The sequence below is a fragment of the Pseudophryne corroboree genome, chromosome 11, assembly GCF_028390025.1.
Source record: "Pseudophryne corroboree isolate aPseCor3 chromosome 11, aPseCor3.hap2, whole genome shotgun sequence".
Classification (NCBI taxonomy): Eukaryota; Metazoa; Chordata; class Amphibia; order Anura; family Myobatrachidae; genus Pseudophryne; species Pseudophryne corroboree.
Window position 1 is genome coordinate 220,933,295 of NC_086454.1, and position 16,424 is coordinate 220,949,718.

General features: G+C 48.3%; 1 protein-coding gene across 4 annotated transcripts in view; it reads left to right on the forward strand.

The window, feature by feature from the left end:
- Window positions 1-16,424, forward strand: part of DUS2 (dihydrouridine synthase 2) — a 625,618-nt gene that overhangs the window by 271,306 nt on the left and 337,888 nt on the right. For all 4 annotated transcript variants that reach the window (XM_063945271.1, XM_063945269.1, XM_063945270.1 and 1 more), the window contains one exon: window positions 12,780-12,850. In XM_063945271.1, coding sequence (XP_063801341.1) covers window positions 12,780-12,850 — 71 coding nt within the window. The remainder of the gene's footprint in view (window positions 1-12,779; window positions 12,851-16,424) is intronic.

Genomic DNA, 16,424 nt, shown 5'->3' on the forward strand with positions numbered 1-16,424 from the left:
TCTACAGCGGGGTACACTGGTATTCCACAGGGAATAACATCGGGGTGTAGAGTTGGATCTTGATCCGAGGCACCAACAGGCTAAAGCTTTGACTTTTCCCAGGATGCACTGCACCGCCTCCTCTATATCCCCTGCCTCCAGGCAATGGAGCTCAGTTTGTAAGTTGGTGCCTGCAGTGCAGGCAGCTAACAGGGAGGGCTGCACTAGGCAGCCCCGAAAATAGCTTTTCTGACAAGAAAGAAGACTTCAAGCGGCGTTGTATACTCCCCGCGCCATGGTTGCCGGGTACTTACAGCGGAGGCCCTCTGGTCTCATCAGGCACACATACCGCCACTGCTCTCCTGGATCGCTTGGCCGCACGATAGGGAGGAGGTAAGAGGGTCCCCCAGGCGGGACCCACCGAAATCACGCTCCGTTTGCGGTCTCCGGAGACTGACCGCGCCGCTGGCATGGAAACTGTGGCCATGCAGGGACCCACTATATCCACCAGGGCAAGGAGCACAGGTCGGTTATACTAAAAACCGTTTAGTACAGGCTCAATAGTACCCGGTGGTGAAGTCCAGCAGAGGGGATAAGGCTCTGACCTGTAGCCCCTCCCCCAGGTGCCATCTACAGCAGATGTGCCCGCCCTGGAGCTGCATCTCTCTCTCCCTCACTCCATGTCAGCGTTTAGGCGCCATTAGACAGAGCTGTACTGATTCTGTGACTGCTGGGCGCTGTCTCCTCTGTAAAGCCGCCTGCCTCATCAGCACTGTGCATTTACAGGACACTTAAGTATTCTACATGTCGTTTAGACAGTGTTAGTTAAGAACAAGTGCATAACTACAGGAATATTTAATACAAGTATCCTGTGATATACATGCAGTATTTACTATGCATTGTTATACCTGTATACATACATAGCTTTACTTAGTATTGCTAGTCCAGTGCAGTTTTATTGTTTTGCAATAATTTCTGTATTGTACATGTGACTGTGTGTGCCTATAGCTGCTGTGTGGTTCCTATTCCGTGTATCTCACACTTATTGCTATCCCTATATCCTGTACCCTGACGGGGGCTAAGTACATCAGGGTCCTATATATATAGTGTTTCACAGGATATACTGTTTGGTATTTTTCTCTGTGTATTTTAGTCACCTTATACCACTTAAATCCTCTGTTTGTGATCTGCATTGCAATCACACTCCGCAAGGGTTTTTTGTAAGGTACTGTGTCTGGCCAGGGCCGGTTCCAGGGCTTCTGGCGCCTCGGGCGGCATTATGGGGCGTGGCTTCATGTAGGGGGCGTGGTCAGTTACGCCCCCTGTACTGATGTAGGCTGTGCGGTGCGCGATGACGTCATCGCGCACCGCACAGCAAAGGTCCTCTCCACGAAGGTAAACTAGACGCTAAGCGTCTAGTTCCCTTCGTGTAGAGGACCTTTGATGTGCGGTGCGCGATGACGTCAACGCTACACGTCTAGTTCCCCTTCACAGCAGACAGCGGGCCGCGGCAGTGGGGGGCACCACAGCAGCAGCGGATCTTGCCATGGTGCAGCGCCCTCCGGATGGCGGCGCCCCGGGCAAAAGTCCTGCTTGCCCGTGGCAAGATCCGCTACTGTGTCTGGCTATATTGTACTGTTACGCCCTAGAGCTACATTCTCCAATAATGTCTGCGTCACAGGGCGGGAGATCTGTGGCTGATCCTGCGTCATTCAGTGCTGAGGCCGCGGATTTATCTGAGGAAAATATTCTGAGGGTCCATGTATTGGGGGTTCTGTACCCCTCGGTCAGCCTGCAGCACTGGTGGCACACCAAGACCCACCGTGTGCTGCTTTTTCTAATTTACTGACTAAGCTTGTAACGAGACTTGCGCCCCCTGTGGGACCTACTGTGCCTGTACAATCGCATATTGTCCCTGTTGATAATCCACCATGGGTGGATTCTCTGTCGACTCAGTTACAGCAGATAAATCAGTCTTTGGTTAAAAGCCTGACCCTCGCCCTCCTAGGACCAAAGGGTCATCTAAGCGGGCCATTTCTTCCTCACAATCCATGCATGTTTCGGATACTTCATCCGATAAAGATGGGGTATATACTGATCCATCAGACACTGATGCGGATGCTTCTGATGGGGAATCTACAACACAGGTGGATGTTCCTGACCTCTTGGAGGCTATCAAACTGATTCTTCAGATCGATGATGAAACTGAACCTCCAGATACGTCTAAGAAACCTGATAAGTTCAAACGTCGGAAGGTTACTAAATTAGTTTTGCCACATTCTAACCATTTAGTTGACATATGTTAGGAATCCTGGGAGTCTCCAGGAAAGAAATTCTCCCTGTCTAAAAAGATGGTAGCTCGCTATCCCCCCGCTGCATAGTTAAGTAAAAATTGGAAAACACCGCCGCCAGTGGACTCACATGTTGCACGTCTGGTGGTGTCTTCTACTCTGCCTGTCACTACTGTCACCTCTCTGAAAGAACCGATGGATAAGCGTGTGGAGGGTTGCTTGAAGTCTACAGTATTTACACTCTTGTGGGTGCTGTGCATAGACCTACTATAGCGGCTTCTTGGGCTGCAAAAGCTATTGAAGCCTGGGTTCAAGAATTTGAAGCGGAGCTACCTTCTAATTTTTCTGATAATGCCTTTCATATATTACCAAAACCTCTCATTACATTCAGGAGGCGGCCTCTGATGCCGGTGTGCTGGCAGCCAAAGCATCTACTACGTCCATTCTTTCTCGCCGTGGTTGCAGTTCTGTTCTGTGGATCTGTACTCTAAAAAGACCTTGGAGGTGATACCTTTTAAGGGAAAAATCCTTTTTGGGGAAGATCTGAACAAGATTGTTGCTGATTTAGCGTCTGCTAAAACTGCATGTCTGCCGAGTACTAATCCTTCGGCTCCGAAGCTAAAAGTACCATCTTTCGTTCCTTTTGACCTCCAAGTAAAGCAAAGGGTCAGGCATACCCGAAACAGGCTCACACTTCCAAAACCTCTAAGCCCAAACCTAAACGTTCCTGGGCTGCCCGTCAGCCTGCTTCCAAACCAGACAAGCCTGCTACATGACGGGGTGGGCATCCCCCTGGGGGACCCCAGGGTGGGAGGCCGACTTCTGCGGTCATCCAGGTATGGTTACAGACCACTTCAGATGCCTGGGTGAGGGAAGTCGTCACTCACGGATACGGAGTTGTTTGCTCGTTGCTGGTTTTCGCAACGCAGCGATTAGGTGGAAAATGCACATGGTACGTAGAGTGCATGCGCTAAGTTATTTAACACAAAACTTTGTAGATTTGCTGGTGTTCGTGCAGCGCTTTTCAGTCGCACTGCTGATCGGTGAGTGATTGACAGGAAAGGGGCGTTTCTGGGAGGTAACTGAGTGTTTCAGAGAGTGTGCTAAAAAACGCAGGCGTGCCAGGTTAAAACGCAGGAGTGGCTAGTGAAACGGGGGAGTGGCTGGCCGAACGCAGGGCGTGTTTGTGACGTCAAACCAGGAACTAAACAGACTGAGGGGATCGGAGTCTAGGAGTAGGTCTGGAGCTACTCAGAAACTGCAGGGAATTATTTAGTAGCAGTTCTGCTAACCTTTCATTCACAATTCTGCTAAGCTAAGATACACTTCCAGAGGGCGGCGGCCTAGCGTTTGCAATGCTGCTAAAAGCAGCTAGCGAGCGAACAACTCGGAATGACCACCTACATCCGTTGAAAGCAAAAACTCTACATTTGGTGGTACAATCCCTCTTGGACACAGGAGTGATAGTGTCGGTGCCTCTGGTTCAGAGAGGCAGGGGGTACTATTCAATGCTGTCCCTAGTTCCGAAACCGAATGGATCCTCACAGCCCATTCTCAACCTCATGTCTTTGAACAAATTTGTGACGGTATCCAAATTCTGCATGGAAACTCTTCGCTCTATTGTTCTGGCCTTGGAGCCTAAGGACTATATGGTATCCCTGGACATACAGGATGCTTACCTACATATACCTATTGCCATGTCGCATCAGCAATATCTGCGGTTTGCTATTGGTAACCTATATTATCAATTCCAGGCCTTGCCTTTTGGACTGACCACGGCTCCGTGAATCTTCACCAAGGTCATGGCGGTCATGACGGCCGCTCTCCGTTGTCAAGGCATCAGGATCCTGCCGTATCTGGATGACTTGCTGATCCTGGCGAACTCCTCAGAGGTTCTCCTCCATCATCTTGAACTGTTGGTCCAATTCCTACAAGCTCACGGATGGCTCATCGATTGGAAGAAGTCCTAGCTGGTCCCTGCTCAGAACATGGTGCACCTGGGGGCACTCTTTGACACACACAAACAACGTTTGTTCTTGTCTCCAGAGAAGGCCCTGAAACTTCAGGACAGGATAAGATGCTTCCTCTCTCGCCCGAGAGTGTCGATACACTCGGCGATGCAAGTACTAGGCCTCATGGTGTCTGCTTTCGACATGGTAAAGTACGCTCAATTTCATTCCTTCCCTCTGCAAAGGTTGATCCTTTCCAAGTGGGATGGCCTGCCTCACCGGATCAGATCTCATATGATATCCTTGACTCCGGAGGTTCGTCTGTCACTGAGCTGGTGGCTACAGGTCCAACAATTGAGCAGGGGTCGTCCCTTCTGGATCTCCAACTAGGTCCTTCTAATGACGGATGCCAGTCTGCTGGGTTGGGTCGCAGTGTTGGAGTAACACGATCTCCAGGGTCGGTGGACCAGGGATGAATCTCTCCTCCTGATAAATATTCTGGAGTTGTGGGTAGTGATCAATGCTCTGAAACTTGCCCTGCGTCTGGTACAGAACAGGCCTGTTCAAGCACAGTTCAAGTTCATTGCACCACGAGGTCGTACATAAATCATCAAGGCGGCAAGCGAAGCCGCATGGCAATGTTGGAAGTGTCAAAGATTCTTCAATGGGCAGAACGCCATCTGCCAGTCATATCGGCAGTGTTCATTCCGGGGGTCCTCAACTGGGAAGCGGACTTCCTCAGTTGTCAGGATGTACACGCCGGAGAGTGGAGCCTTCATCCAGAAGTCTTTCAACTCCTAGTGGACAAGTGGGGCCTACCAGATGTAGACCTGATGGCGTCTCGACACGATCACAAGGTTTCCGGTCTTCGGAGGAAGGACAAGGGATCCTCAAGCAGCGTTCGTGGACGCACTGGCAATTCCGTGGAACTTTCGGCTGCCGTACGTGTTCCCTCCGGTGTCACTCCTGCCCAGGGTAATAAGGAAGTTCAAGCAGGGAGGAGGATTACTACTTCTAGTCGCTCCAGCGTTGCCCAGATGGCATTTGTTCTCAGACCTGCAGGGTCTCTCGATAGAGCGTTCTCTTCTGTTCCACAACGTCCAAACCTCCTCGTACAGGGCCCTTGTGTCTACCAGGATCTGGCCCGACTGGCTTTGACTATGTGGCTCTTTAAGCTTCACTCCTAAGGGCCAAAGGATTTTCTGAGGCGGTCGTTCAAACTATGTTGAAAGCCTGTAAACCAGCTACGGCTCGGTTTTATTATAGGATCTGGAATTCTTACCTCACCTGGTGTGCGGCTAAGAATTACGATGCATACAAGTTCAGTACTTCCAAACTTTTGGCTTTTCTGCAACAAGGCCTGGACTTAGGCCTTCGTCTGTCCTATCTCACGGTTCATATTTCAGCCTTGTCAGTGTGGGTTCAGAGAAAAATTGTGTTTCTGCCTGACGTTCATACTTTTACTCAGGGTGTTTTACGGATTCAGCCTCCCTATCTCCCTCCTGTGGCTCCGTGGGATTTGTCCGTTGTTCTGAATGCCCTACAAGAGTCTCCATTTGAACCTCTTGAGTCTGTAGACCTTGAATGGCTTACACTTAAGGTCTTATTTTTGCTGGCTATTGCCTCTGCTCAACGAGTTCCAGACTTGGGTGCCTTATCCTGTCGGTCACCCTTTCTGATTTTTCACCGTGACCGTGCGGTTCTTAGAACTTGACCTGGTTTATCTACCTAAGGTGATGTCGTCTTTCCACCTTAACCAAGAGATTGTGGTTCCGGCCTTTATCTCATGGTTTGTCCTCCAAAGAGCGGTCTTTGTATGTGGTACAGGTTATCCGTTTATGGCCCTCATTCTGAGTTGATCGCTAGCTGCTTTTGGTCTCAGCACAGCGATTAAGTAAAAAAGTGTCACTTCTGCGCATGGGCCGCCGTGCGCACGCGCAAAGCTATTTCACACAAAATTTTGCTGTTTTACACAAGCTCCAGCGACTCATTTCAGTTGCACGGCTGATCGGGGAGTGATTGACAGGAAAGGGGCATTTCTGGGAGGTAACTGAGCATTTTCCAGGAGTGTGCAAAAAAACCCAGGCGTGTCGGGTAAAAACGCAGGCGTGCCAGGAGAAACGGGGGACTGGCTGGCCGAACGCAGGGCGTGTTTGTGACGTCAAAGCAGGAACTAAACTGTCTGCAGTGATCGCAAGGTAGGAGTAGGTTTGTAGCTACTCTGAAACGGCATTAAATTTATTCCGGGCAGTTCTGCTAATCTTTCGTTTGCACTTCTGCTAAGCTAAGATACACTCCCAGAGGGTGGCGGCTTAGCGTTTGCACTGCTGCTAAAAGCAGCTAGCGAGCGATCAACTCGGAATGAGGGCCTATATGTGAATAGAACCGCCTCTCTTAGGAGATCTGATTCTCTTTGTCTCTTTTTGGTTTTCACAGGCGTGGCTGGCCTGCGAATAAGCAACTTTGGCCAGATGGATTGGAATGTTGATTGTACAAGCTTATGCACAGGCTGAACTTCCAGCTCCTGCTGCTATCAAGGCCCATTTTACTCAGGATGCTTCCTTTGGACGCCGGGTTCTTGTACCTGCTACATTGCATCCCCTCCCATGAGGAACTGCTTTAGGACATCCCCGATGTAATTCCCTGTGGCATACCAGTGTACCCCACTGCTGAAAAGGAGATTTATGGCAAGACTTACCTTTGTTAAATCTTTCTGCGAGGTACACTGGATTCCACAGGGCGCCCACCCTGACGCACTTAGCTTCTTTGGGTTTGTATGGCATTAGCCGCTGGTACCTTCTCCTGTCGTGAGAATGTGGTTCTATGTGGCTAACTACTATCGTCTCTTTTACCTGCTACTGCATTGGACCGGTTAACAAAACTGAGCTCCAGTGCCTGGAGGCGGGGTAATAGAGGAGGCGGTGCAGTGCATCCTAGGAACAGTCAAAGCTTAAGCCTGTTGGTGCCTCGGATCAAGATCCAATGCTACGCCCCGATGTTATTCCCTGTGGAATCCAGTGTACCTCGCAGAAAGAGATTTAACAATGGTATGTCTTACCATAAATTTCCTTATCACTTACAGGGGCTATTCATAGACCCCTACAGCTGCCTCTTGGGCCGCAAAAGGTAATGAGGCATGGCTAGAGTTGTTATAGGAGGAGCTGCCTGAGGAGATTTCTGACAATGCCAGACACTACCTGTGTCATATTACCACCGATTCTTACTACATTCAAGAGGCGTCTTCCGAGGCGGGAGTATTGGCAGCCAAAGCGTCAGCTACGTCTTTCCCTGGCGCGCTGCATACTGTGGTTGAGGTCGTGGAAAATGGACTTGGACTCCAAGAATACATTGGAAGTCCTCCCCTTCACTGGGGACATTTTGTTTGGGGAAGACCTAAATAATATTGTGTCTGAGCTGGCAACCGCTAAGACAGCTTTCTCCCAACTACTAATTTTTTTACACAGAAGGCAAAAAGTACCACTTTTTGTTCCTTTCGGCCTCAAGGGAAAGAGAAAGGTCAGACATACCCTAGACAATCTTGTGCTCCCAAAAACCTCCAAGCCCAAGGTGAATCAGTCTTGGGCAGCCCATCTGCCTGCTTCAAAACATGACAGGCCTGCTGCATGACAGGGCGGGGTATACCCCTGACTTCTACTGGAAGTTTGGGCAATGCAATGGTGTATGAGATTTAATGTGGCAAAATGTAAAGTTATGCATTTTGGTACTAAGAATAAACATGCGACCTACCAATTAAATGGGAAAAAAATAGGTGAAACTGTATTAGAAAAGAATTTGGGGGTGTTCATTGATACTAGATTTAGCAGCAACATACAATGGCCCTCATTCCGAGTCGTTCGCTCGTTCTTTTTTTTCGCATCGCAGTGAAAATCAGCTTAGAGCGCATGCGCAATGTTCGCACTGCGACTGCGCTAAGTAATTCTGCTATGAAGAAAGTATTTTTACTCACGGCTTTTTGTTCGCACCGGCGAACGTAGTGTGATTGACAGGAAATGGGTGTTACTGGGCGGAAACACGGCGTTTTATGGGCGTGTGGCTGAAAACGCTACCGTTTCCGGAAAAAACGCAGGAGTGGCCGGAGAAACGGGGGAGTGTCTGGGCGAACGCTGGGAGTGTTTGTGACGTCAAACCAGGAACGACAAGCACTGAACTGATCGCACAGGCAGAGTAAGTCTGGAGCTACTCTAAAACTGCTAAGTTTTTTTTGTTCGCAATATTGCGTAAACTTCGTTCGCACTTTTAAGATGCTAAGATACACTCCCAGTAGGCGTAGACTAAGCGTGTGTAACTCTGCTAAATTCGCCTTGCGACCGATCAACTCGGAATGAGAGCCTATGTCAAAGTGCAGCAACAAAGGCAAATAAGGTGTTAGCATGCATTAAAAGTGGAATTGAGACAAGGGATGAGAGCATAATCCTGCCACTGTGCAATTCATTGGTACGGCCACATCTTGAGTCTTGTGTACAGTTCTGGGCACCGCATTATAAAAGAGATATTAGAACTTAAAAAGGTTCAGAGGTGAGCTACCAAATTGATTAAGGGGTTGGAGACACTGGACGATGAGGAGAGGCTTTCTAGATTAGATATGTTTACACTAGAAATGAGATGACTAAGAGAGATTTGATTAATATTTACAAATCTATAAAGGGGCAAGGTGCAGAGCTATCATGCGAGTTGTTTTCTAACAGACATCTACACAAAACACGGGGACACCCGCTAAGGCTTGAAATTTCGTACTCGGCGCAGGAAGGGATTCTTCACTGTAAGGGCAATACGAATATGGAATACACTGCCAGAGAAGGTTGTAATGGCGGACACAGTCAATGCGTTTAAAAATGGGAAAAGATATGCGAGGATATAGCCTTTAACCTAAATAGAATAGGGAATGCAATATCATTCAGGATGTACTCAATGGACTACTAGTTTTTATTCAACCTCACAGACTGTTACTATGTTTGCCCATGTCTGGCTCACAACCACTTCAGACGCATGGGTACTGGAAGTTGTCTCTCATGGGTATGCGGTCTCCTTCGAGAGACGTCCCCCCTCACCAGTTCTGCATTACAGCTCTCCCATCAGATCCATTGAACGCACAGGCTCTACAAACGGGTGTAAGTTCCCTCCTGAGCACAGGAGTGGTTGTGCCAGTTCCTCACTCCCAAAGGGGCAAAGGTTATTACTCGACCCTGTTTCTAGTCCCGAAACCCAATGGGTCATGCCGGCCTATACTCAACCTCAAATCTCTGAATGAGTTTGTGAGAGTGTCCAAGTTTCGTATGGAAACATTGCACTTAGTTGTAGTGGCTATGGAACCCGGAGACTGTATGTTATCCCTGGTTAAACATGATGCATATCTTCATAATCCTATTGCCATGTTGCATCAGCAGTTAATGCGGTTTGCTATTTGCAACCTTCACTACCATTTCCAGGCTGTGCCATTTGGACTGGTTATGGCTCCTTGGATCTTCACTAAGGTCATGGCTGTGATGACAGCTCATCTCTTTCGCTAGGGAATCGGAATCCTCCCGTACTTGGATGACCTTCTGATTCTGCCGAGTTCCCACAAAGTTCTACTCAGTCATCTACAGCTGACGGTGACTTTTCCGCAAGCCCATGGGTGGGTAATAAATTTGGAAAAAGTCCTCGCTGGTCCCAGCTCAGAGCATGGTGCACCTAGGGGCTCTTTTGGATTTACACAGTCAAAGACACTTGCTATCTCAAGACAAACTTCTGAACTTCATGACAGGATAAAGTACTTCCTTCATCGACCCAAAGTGTCAATACACTCGGCAAAGCAAGTCCTTGGCTTGATGGTGTCGTCCTTTGACATGGTGGAATACGCTCAATTTCACTCACGTCCTCTGCAACGGTTGATCCTATCCAAGTGGGACGGCCTACCTCATCTGATCAGATACCAGATGGTCTCATTGACTCCAGAGGTTTGTCTGTCGCTGTCATGGTGGCTCCAGGACCAGCAATTGTGCAGGGGCCATCCATTCTGGATCCCCAAGTGGGTCCTACTGACAATAGACGCCAGTCTGCGGGATTGGGGAGCGGTGTTGGAGCAACACTCGTTTCAAGGTCGTTGGACCAAAAAGTAATCACTCTTACCGATTGACATTCTGGAGCTGAGAGTAGTGTTCAATGCACTCTCTAGCCCTGCCTCTGGTACGGAACAGGCCTGTTCAGGTACAGTCTGACAACGCCAACACGGTGGCAAACATAAACCATCAAGGCAGCACTCGAAGCCACATGGCAATGTTAGAAGTGTCAAAAAATCCTTTGTTGGGCGGAACACTATCTGCCAGCCATATCAGCAGTGTTCATTCCAGGCATCCTGAACTGGGAAGCGGACTTTCTCAGTCGCCAAGATGTGCACTCCAGAGAGTGGAGCCTTCAACCAGAAGTCTTTCAATTCCTGGTGGACAGGTGGGGTCTACCGTACATAGACCGCATGGTACCTCGACACAATCACAAGGTCACGATCTTCGGATCACGAACCAGGGATCCTTAAGCAGCATTCATGATCGCACTGGCAGTTTTGTGGAACTTTCAGCTGCCATACATATTCCCTCCGGTGTCACTCCTGCCCAGGTTACTGTAGAAGTTCAAGCACGAAAGAGGAATGCTGATTCTGGTCGCTCCTGCGTGGCCAGGATGGCATTGGTTCTCAGACTTACAGGGTCTCGCATCAGAGCGTCCCCCCCCTACTTCCTCAATGTCAAGACCTCCTCATACAGGGCCCTTGTCTCTACCCAGACTTGGCCAGACTGGCTTTGACGGCGTGGGTCTTGAAGCATCACTCCTGAGAGCCAAAGGATTTACTGAGGCAGTTGTTCAGACTATGCTGAGACCCGCAAACCGGCCTCTGCCCAGATTTATCACAGGGTTTGGCATTCTTATTTCACCTGGTGTGCTGATAAGAATTATGACGCTTATAGATTCAAAGCTTCCAGAATTCTGGCGTTTCTGCAAAGAGGCTTAGACTTGGGTCTTTGTCTGGTCTCCCTCAATGTGCCCATATCTGCCTTGTCGTTATGGTTTCAGCACAAGATTGCCTCTATACCCGATGTTCATACGTTTACTCAGGGTGTTCTATGTATTCAGCCTCCCTATGTTCCCCAGTGACTCCATGGTACCTGTCTATTATGTTGAAAGCCCTTCAAGAGTCTCCATTCGGACCTCTTGAGTCGGTGGACCTCAAATGGCTAGCGGCCAAGGTTCTGTTCGTGCTGGCTATTGCCTCTGCAAGACTGGTGTCGGACTTAGGCGCTTTGTCCTGTCGTCCACCCATTCTGATTATTCACCGTGACAGGGCAGTTCTACGAGCTTGATTAGACTATTTCCGTAAGGTGGTTTCATCATTTCAACTTAACCAAAGGATTCTGATCCCGTTCATTATCTCTTCGGACTTGTCGGCCAAAGAACGTTCTTTGGATGTGGTGAGGGCTCTCTGTGTCTATGTGGACAGGACTGCTTCCATTAGGCGGTCAGATACCCTCTTTGTCCAGTTTGGCTTCCACAAACGTGGCTGGCCTGCAAACAAGCAAAGCTTGGCCAGATGGATTAGAATGGTGATTGCACAAGCCTATGAGCAGACTGGACGCCCAGCTCCTGCAATTAAGGCCCATTCTACTCAGTCTGTTGGACCTTCTTGGGCGGCCCACCGCGGCGCTTCCGCAGAACATTTGAGCAAGACGGCTACCTGGTCCTCAGTGAACACGTTTCTTAGGTTCTATGCCTTTGATACCTTCGCCTCCCAGGAGGCTTCCTTTTGGATGCCGGATTTTCACATTCGCTAAGGTGCGTCCCCTCCCTTGAGGAACTGCTTTAGGACATCCCCGATGTTTTCTTGTGGAAACCTGTGTACCCTGCTGCAGAAAAGGAATGTTATGGTAGACTTACCATTGTTAGCACTCTTTCTGCGAAGTACACAGGGCTCTACAGGGCGCCCACCCTGATGCACCTTGCCTCTTTGGGTTGTATGGCATTAGCCACTAGTACCTTCTCTTGTCATGAGAATGTGTTCTTATGTGCACCTTGCTTCTTTGGGTTGTATGGCATTAGCCACTAGTACCTTCTCTTGTCATGAGAATGTGTTCTTATGTGACTAACATCTTCCTTCTCTCTTGCCTGCTCCTGCATTGGACCGGTCTTCAAAACTGAGCTCCCAGTGCCTGGAGGCGGGGTTATAGAGGAGGCCCCTATGCATCCTGGGACCGCTAAAGCTTTAATTGTTGGTGCCTCTGGAACCAGATCCACTGTACACCTTGCTGTTACCCTGTGGGTCCCTGTGTACGTTGCAGAAAGAGTGTTAACAATGGTAAGTCTACCATAACACTCCTTTTTTTAACTCAATTAATAATGCATTTTAAAAATATGTATTTGAATTGTTTCATTATTATTAAATATTTGTAAGTGTATTACCTATTGAGTGAACAAGTGCTACTTTACCCCTTTCCTATATTTTTCAGATCTCCTTTTTGCTAGAGTTTCTTTTTTCAGTTTCTCATTATGATCTGTTAAATTCATCATGTTTCAGCTGGAAGAAACTGTCAGTCTGGCGAAGCTTATCGAGAGCACTGGTGTTGCAGCTATCGCTGTTCATGGAAGGTAGAACTTTTTTTTTATTTTGGACCAGTCCTGCTCTAGTCTCCCCCTATTCCTTCTATCTCTCTTTAACAATCTGCCCATGCTATGCTGACCCGCTATGGTTGTGTAGCATATAGTGGCTTGTGGGTAGGAGGAGGGGCAGGCCGGAGGATGGTATTGAGGCCACATTTCCCCTTACTGCCACTAATAGCTCAGAGAAGCCTCTCTTTAGATCTGGTTTGCAATTGTGAGAATTTAAGGTCATTGTATTGGGCAGTACGAATGGTGTAGTGGTTAACATTACTGCCTCACATGGGTTCAATTCCCACCATGGCCCTAACTGTGTGGAGTTTGTATATTCTCCCCGTACTTGCGTGGGTTTCCTCCGGGTACTCCGGTTTCCTCCCACAAACCCAAATATATACTGGTAGGTTTATTGGCACCCAACAAAATTAACCCTAGCGTTAATGTGTGTGCGTGTACATGTGGTAGGGAATATAGATTGTAAGCTCCACTGGGGCAGGGACTGATGTGAATTATTCTCTGTAAAGTGCTACGGAATATGTGTGCGCTATATAAATAACTGGTAATAATAATAATAATAGTATAATTTAGTATGGGTGACGCTATACGTAGGGAAACGGAGACTGGGGTGTCATACGCTGGATTATTTTTGTGGCAATGAGTGATAACCATGCAAAATTTGCCAGTGTAATGTAGAATGTGTGACATTGCCTTGATGATCTTAGTAAGAGTGAGTAAATTCTAAATAAATTACGGTTTCTTTTTTCTCGCACCTCAGGATTTTTAATGCTCCAACATTCTTTTTCAGATTTGGCCATACATGTTTGTTGAACTTAAAAATGTACAATTCCCACCCTTTAAGGAGAGTAGAAGCAGTACGGATGGTGTAATGGTTAGCATTACTGCCTCATAGCAGTTCTATTCTCACCATGGCCCTTAGTGTGTGTAGTTTGTATATTCCCCTCATGCTTGTGTGAGTTGCCTCCATGTACTCTGCTTTCGTCCTACAATCTAAAAATATACCGGTAGGTTAATTGGCTCCAGGAATTTTTTTTTACCTTTGTTTGTAAGTGTGTGCATGTACATATGTGTTTAGGGCAGACTAGATGGGCCAAGTGGTTCTTATCTGCCATCAAATTCTATGTTTTGTTGATCATCATTGATCAGTACACTCAGTAGTTGGAGACAGCGCTGAGCAGGATACCAGGATTAGCTGACGGCAGCACTGAGCAGGGACGTGCTGGACAGGACACACAGATGAGCTGAAGGCAGGAACACACTGACACTGGAGAGGGACAGCGATTATAGCCCTAGCTGCATTCAGGTAACAAAGACCTGTACAGAGTCTGAACAGAGCAATGATGAGATTGGAGACTTGCAGAATATGCCAATATGACAGTACTTGGTTTGTTAAGTAATGCGAAGACCCTGATTTGTGACACATAAAAGTGGTGACACTGCTGATCTGGTCTTCCAGAATGGATTAGAGGTCTCTGACCTAAAAATAATCCCAGTCACGTGGTCAGACTACCACTTTGGTTCTCAATCACAACACTTTGTAACAGAACTTTGCCCATGTACTTGACCAGGTATCGTCCAAGTAGGGGTATTACTTCCCCGGCTTTTGCGGCAGATCTGGATCACTCTGTAGTATTGGGTACCTGTAGTGATCATTGAGGCAGAAGTATTAACCTGGAGAAGGCATAAGGAAGTGATAAACCAGTGATATGTGCAAGGTGATAAACGAACCAGCCAGTCAGCTCCAATATGTAAATTAACAGTTAGGAGCTGATTGGCTGGTGCATTTATCACCTTGCACATATCACTGGTTTATCACTTCCTTATGCCTTCTCCAGGTTAATACATTTGCCCCCTTATTCCCTAGTCCATTACTGTGATAGGAAAGTGATGGCTGAAGTGGATATTATTGCTCCTGTGCAAATGCAACCTCGCAAACCATACTGTCAAGTTCAGCTCAAGACAAGGGGTCGTTGTCTTGAAAGACGATGGAGGAAGACTAACCTGGTAGAGGATAAGTTAAAACTAATTAAGCATATTGAAAAATATCAATCCACAATCACCTGTAAGGAATTCCTGCCAAATGAGATCATGGCAGCAAATAGACCAGCTCTGCTTTTCCATACAGTGGAAATGCTTTGCAAACCAGCATGCCTGCAGCCTTATGAAACTTTCTCCCAGTTAAGATGCAATGAGTTTGCAAATGTGTCTGAAGAGAACGTATCCTCCATCTGGGCTGGTATGCCCATCAAAGGAGTGCTGAATGTAAGCCACTTGTCTTCATGTTCCAGCTTTGACCCACTGAATGTAAAAGACATTGCTTAAATTACCCAAATGTTGTGTCCCAAGACCTGTGATCTGGATCCTGCTCCAACTAAGCTACTATATAGAGTGTTTGGCCTTGCATTTTTAAAAATTGTTCAATGCTCTTTGCAGACAGGCATTTTTTTTACTGAACCACTAAAGGAAGCAATTCATAGGTTTCTTCTTAAAAATCCTAATTTCTCTTACGTCCTAGAGGATGCTGGGTTCCATATTAGTACCATGGGGGTATAGATGGGTCCACCAGGAGCCATTGGCACTTTAAGAGTTTAATAGTGTGGGCTGGCTCCTCCCTCTATGCCCCTCCTACCAGACTCAGTTTAGAAAATGTGCCCGGAGGAGCCGGTCACAGCTAGGGGAGCTCTACAGAGTTCTCTTAGAAAAAAAATGTCTTTCTTTTTTCAGAGTTTGTTATGTTACAGGGAGACTGCTGGCGACAGCCTCCCTGCAGCGAGGGGCTGAGGGTGGGAAGCAGTGTCCACCCTGCTGACTGGCCATTGAGCTCCAGAAGGGTCCGATCGCGCCCGGCCGCAGGGGAACGCTCGCCCCGGCAGCCAGCAGCCACCCCCTCATGGAGCTGAAGTGTGGCGAGTGAGTCACTGTCCCCCCTTGCAAGCGGAGGGACAGTGTGAAGAGGGCTTAACCGCGCTTCTGGAAGGCTCAGCGGTACTGCGGTGCGGCGCTCGGAGGGGCACCCTGGACCAGCTCCGGTCCCTCCACTGACCACAACAAGCCTGTCGGGGTCTGCGGATCTAGGCCAGAACAAAATCCTCCGGCCAGTATAATCTTTCAAGGAGCAGTAAGACCGCACCATTGAGGGGGCGGAGCTTCTCAGAGCGGACCCAGCAGCATTCAGCGCCGTTTTCCTGCCTGCAGCTCTCTGCCAGTGGATACACAGGTCCCTCCAGAGCGACTCCAGCTATCTGTACGGTACCAGGGGGTTGTAGAAGGGAGGGGAGGCTGTGGGAAGACTCTGTCACCTATTAAGGGACACAGCGTGAGTTTAGGGTCTCCCTATACTCATAATAGCGCTGTGTGTGGGTTGGCTCCAATCTCTGTCTCTCTGCCATTCTTGGGGGGGGGGGGGGGAAGAAACTCTGTCTGCCAGTACCCTGTGTGTTTGTGGGGTGTTTGGTGGGTGTGTGACAACATGTCTAGGGACACTGTTTCATATGCTGCAGAGGATTTGTCTTCCCAGGAAGACTCCATTCCATGTAATCAGGATTGCCCT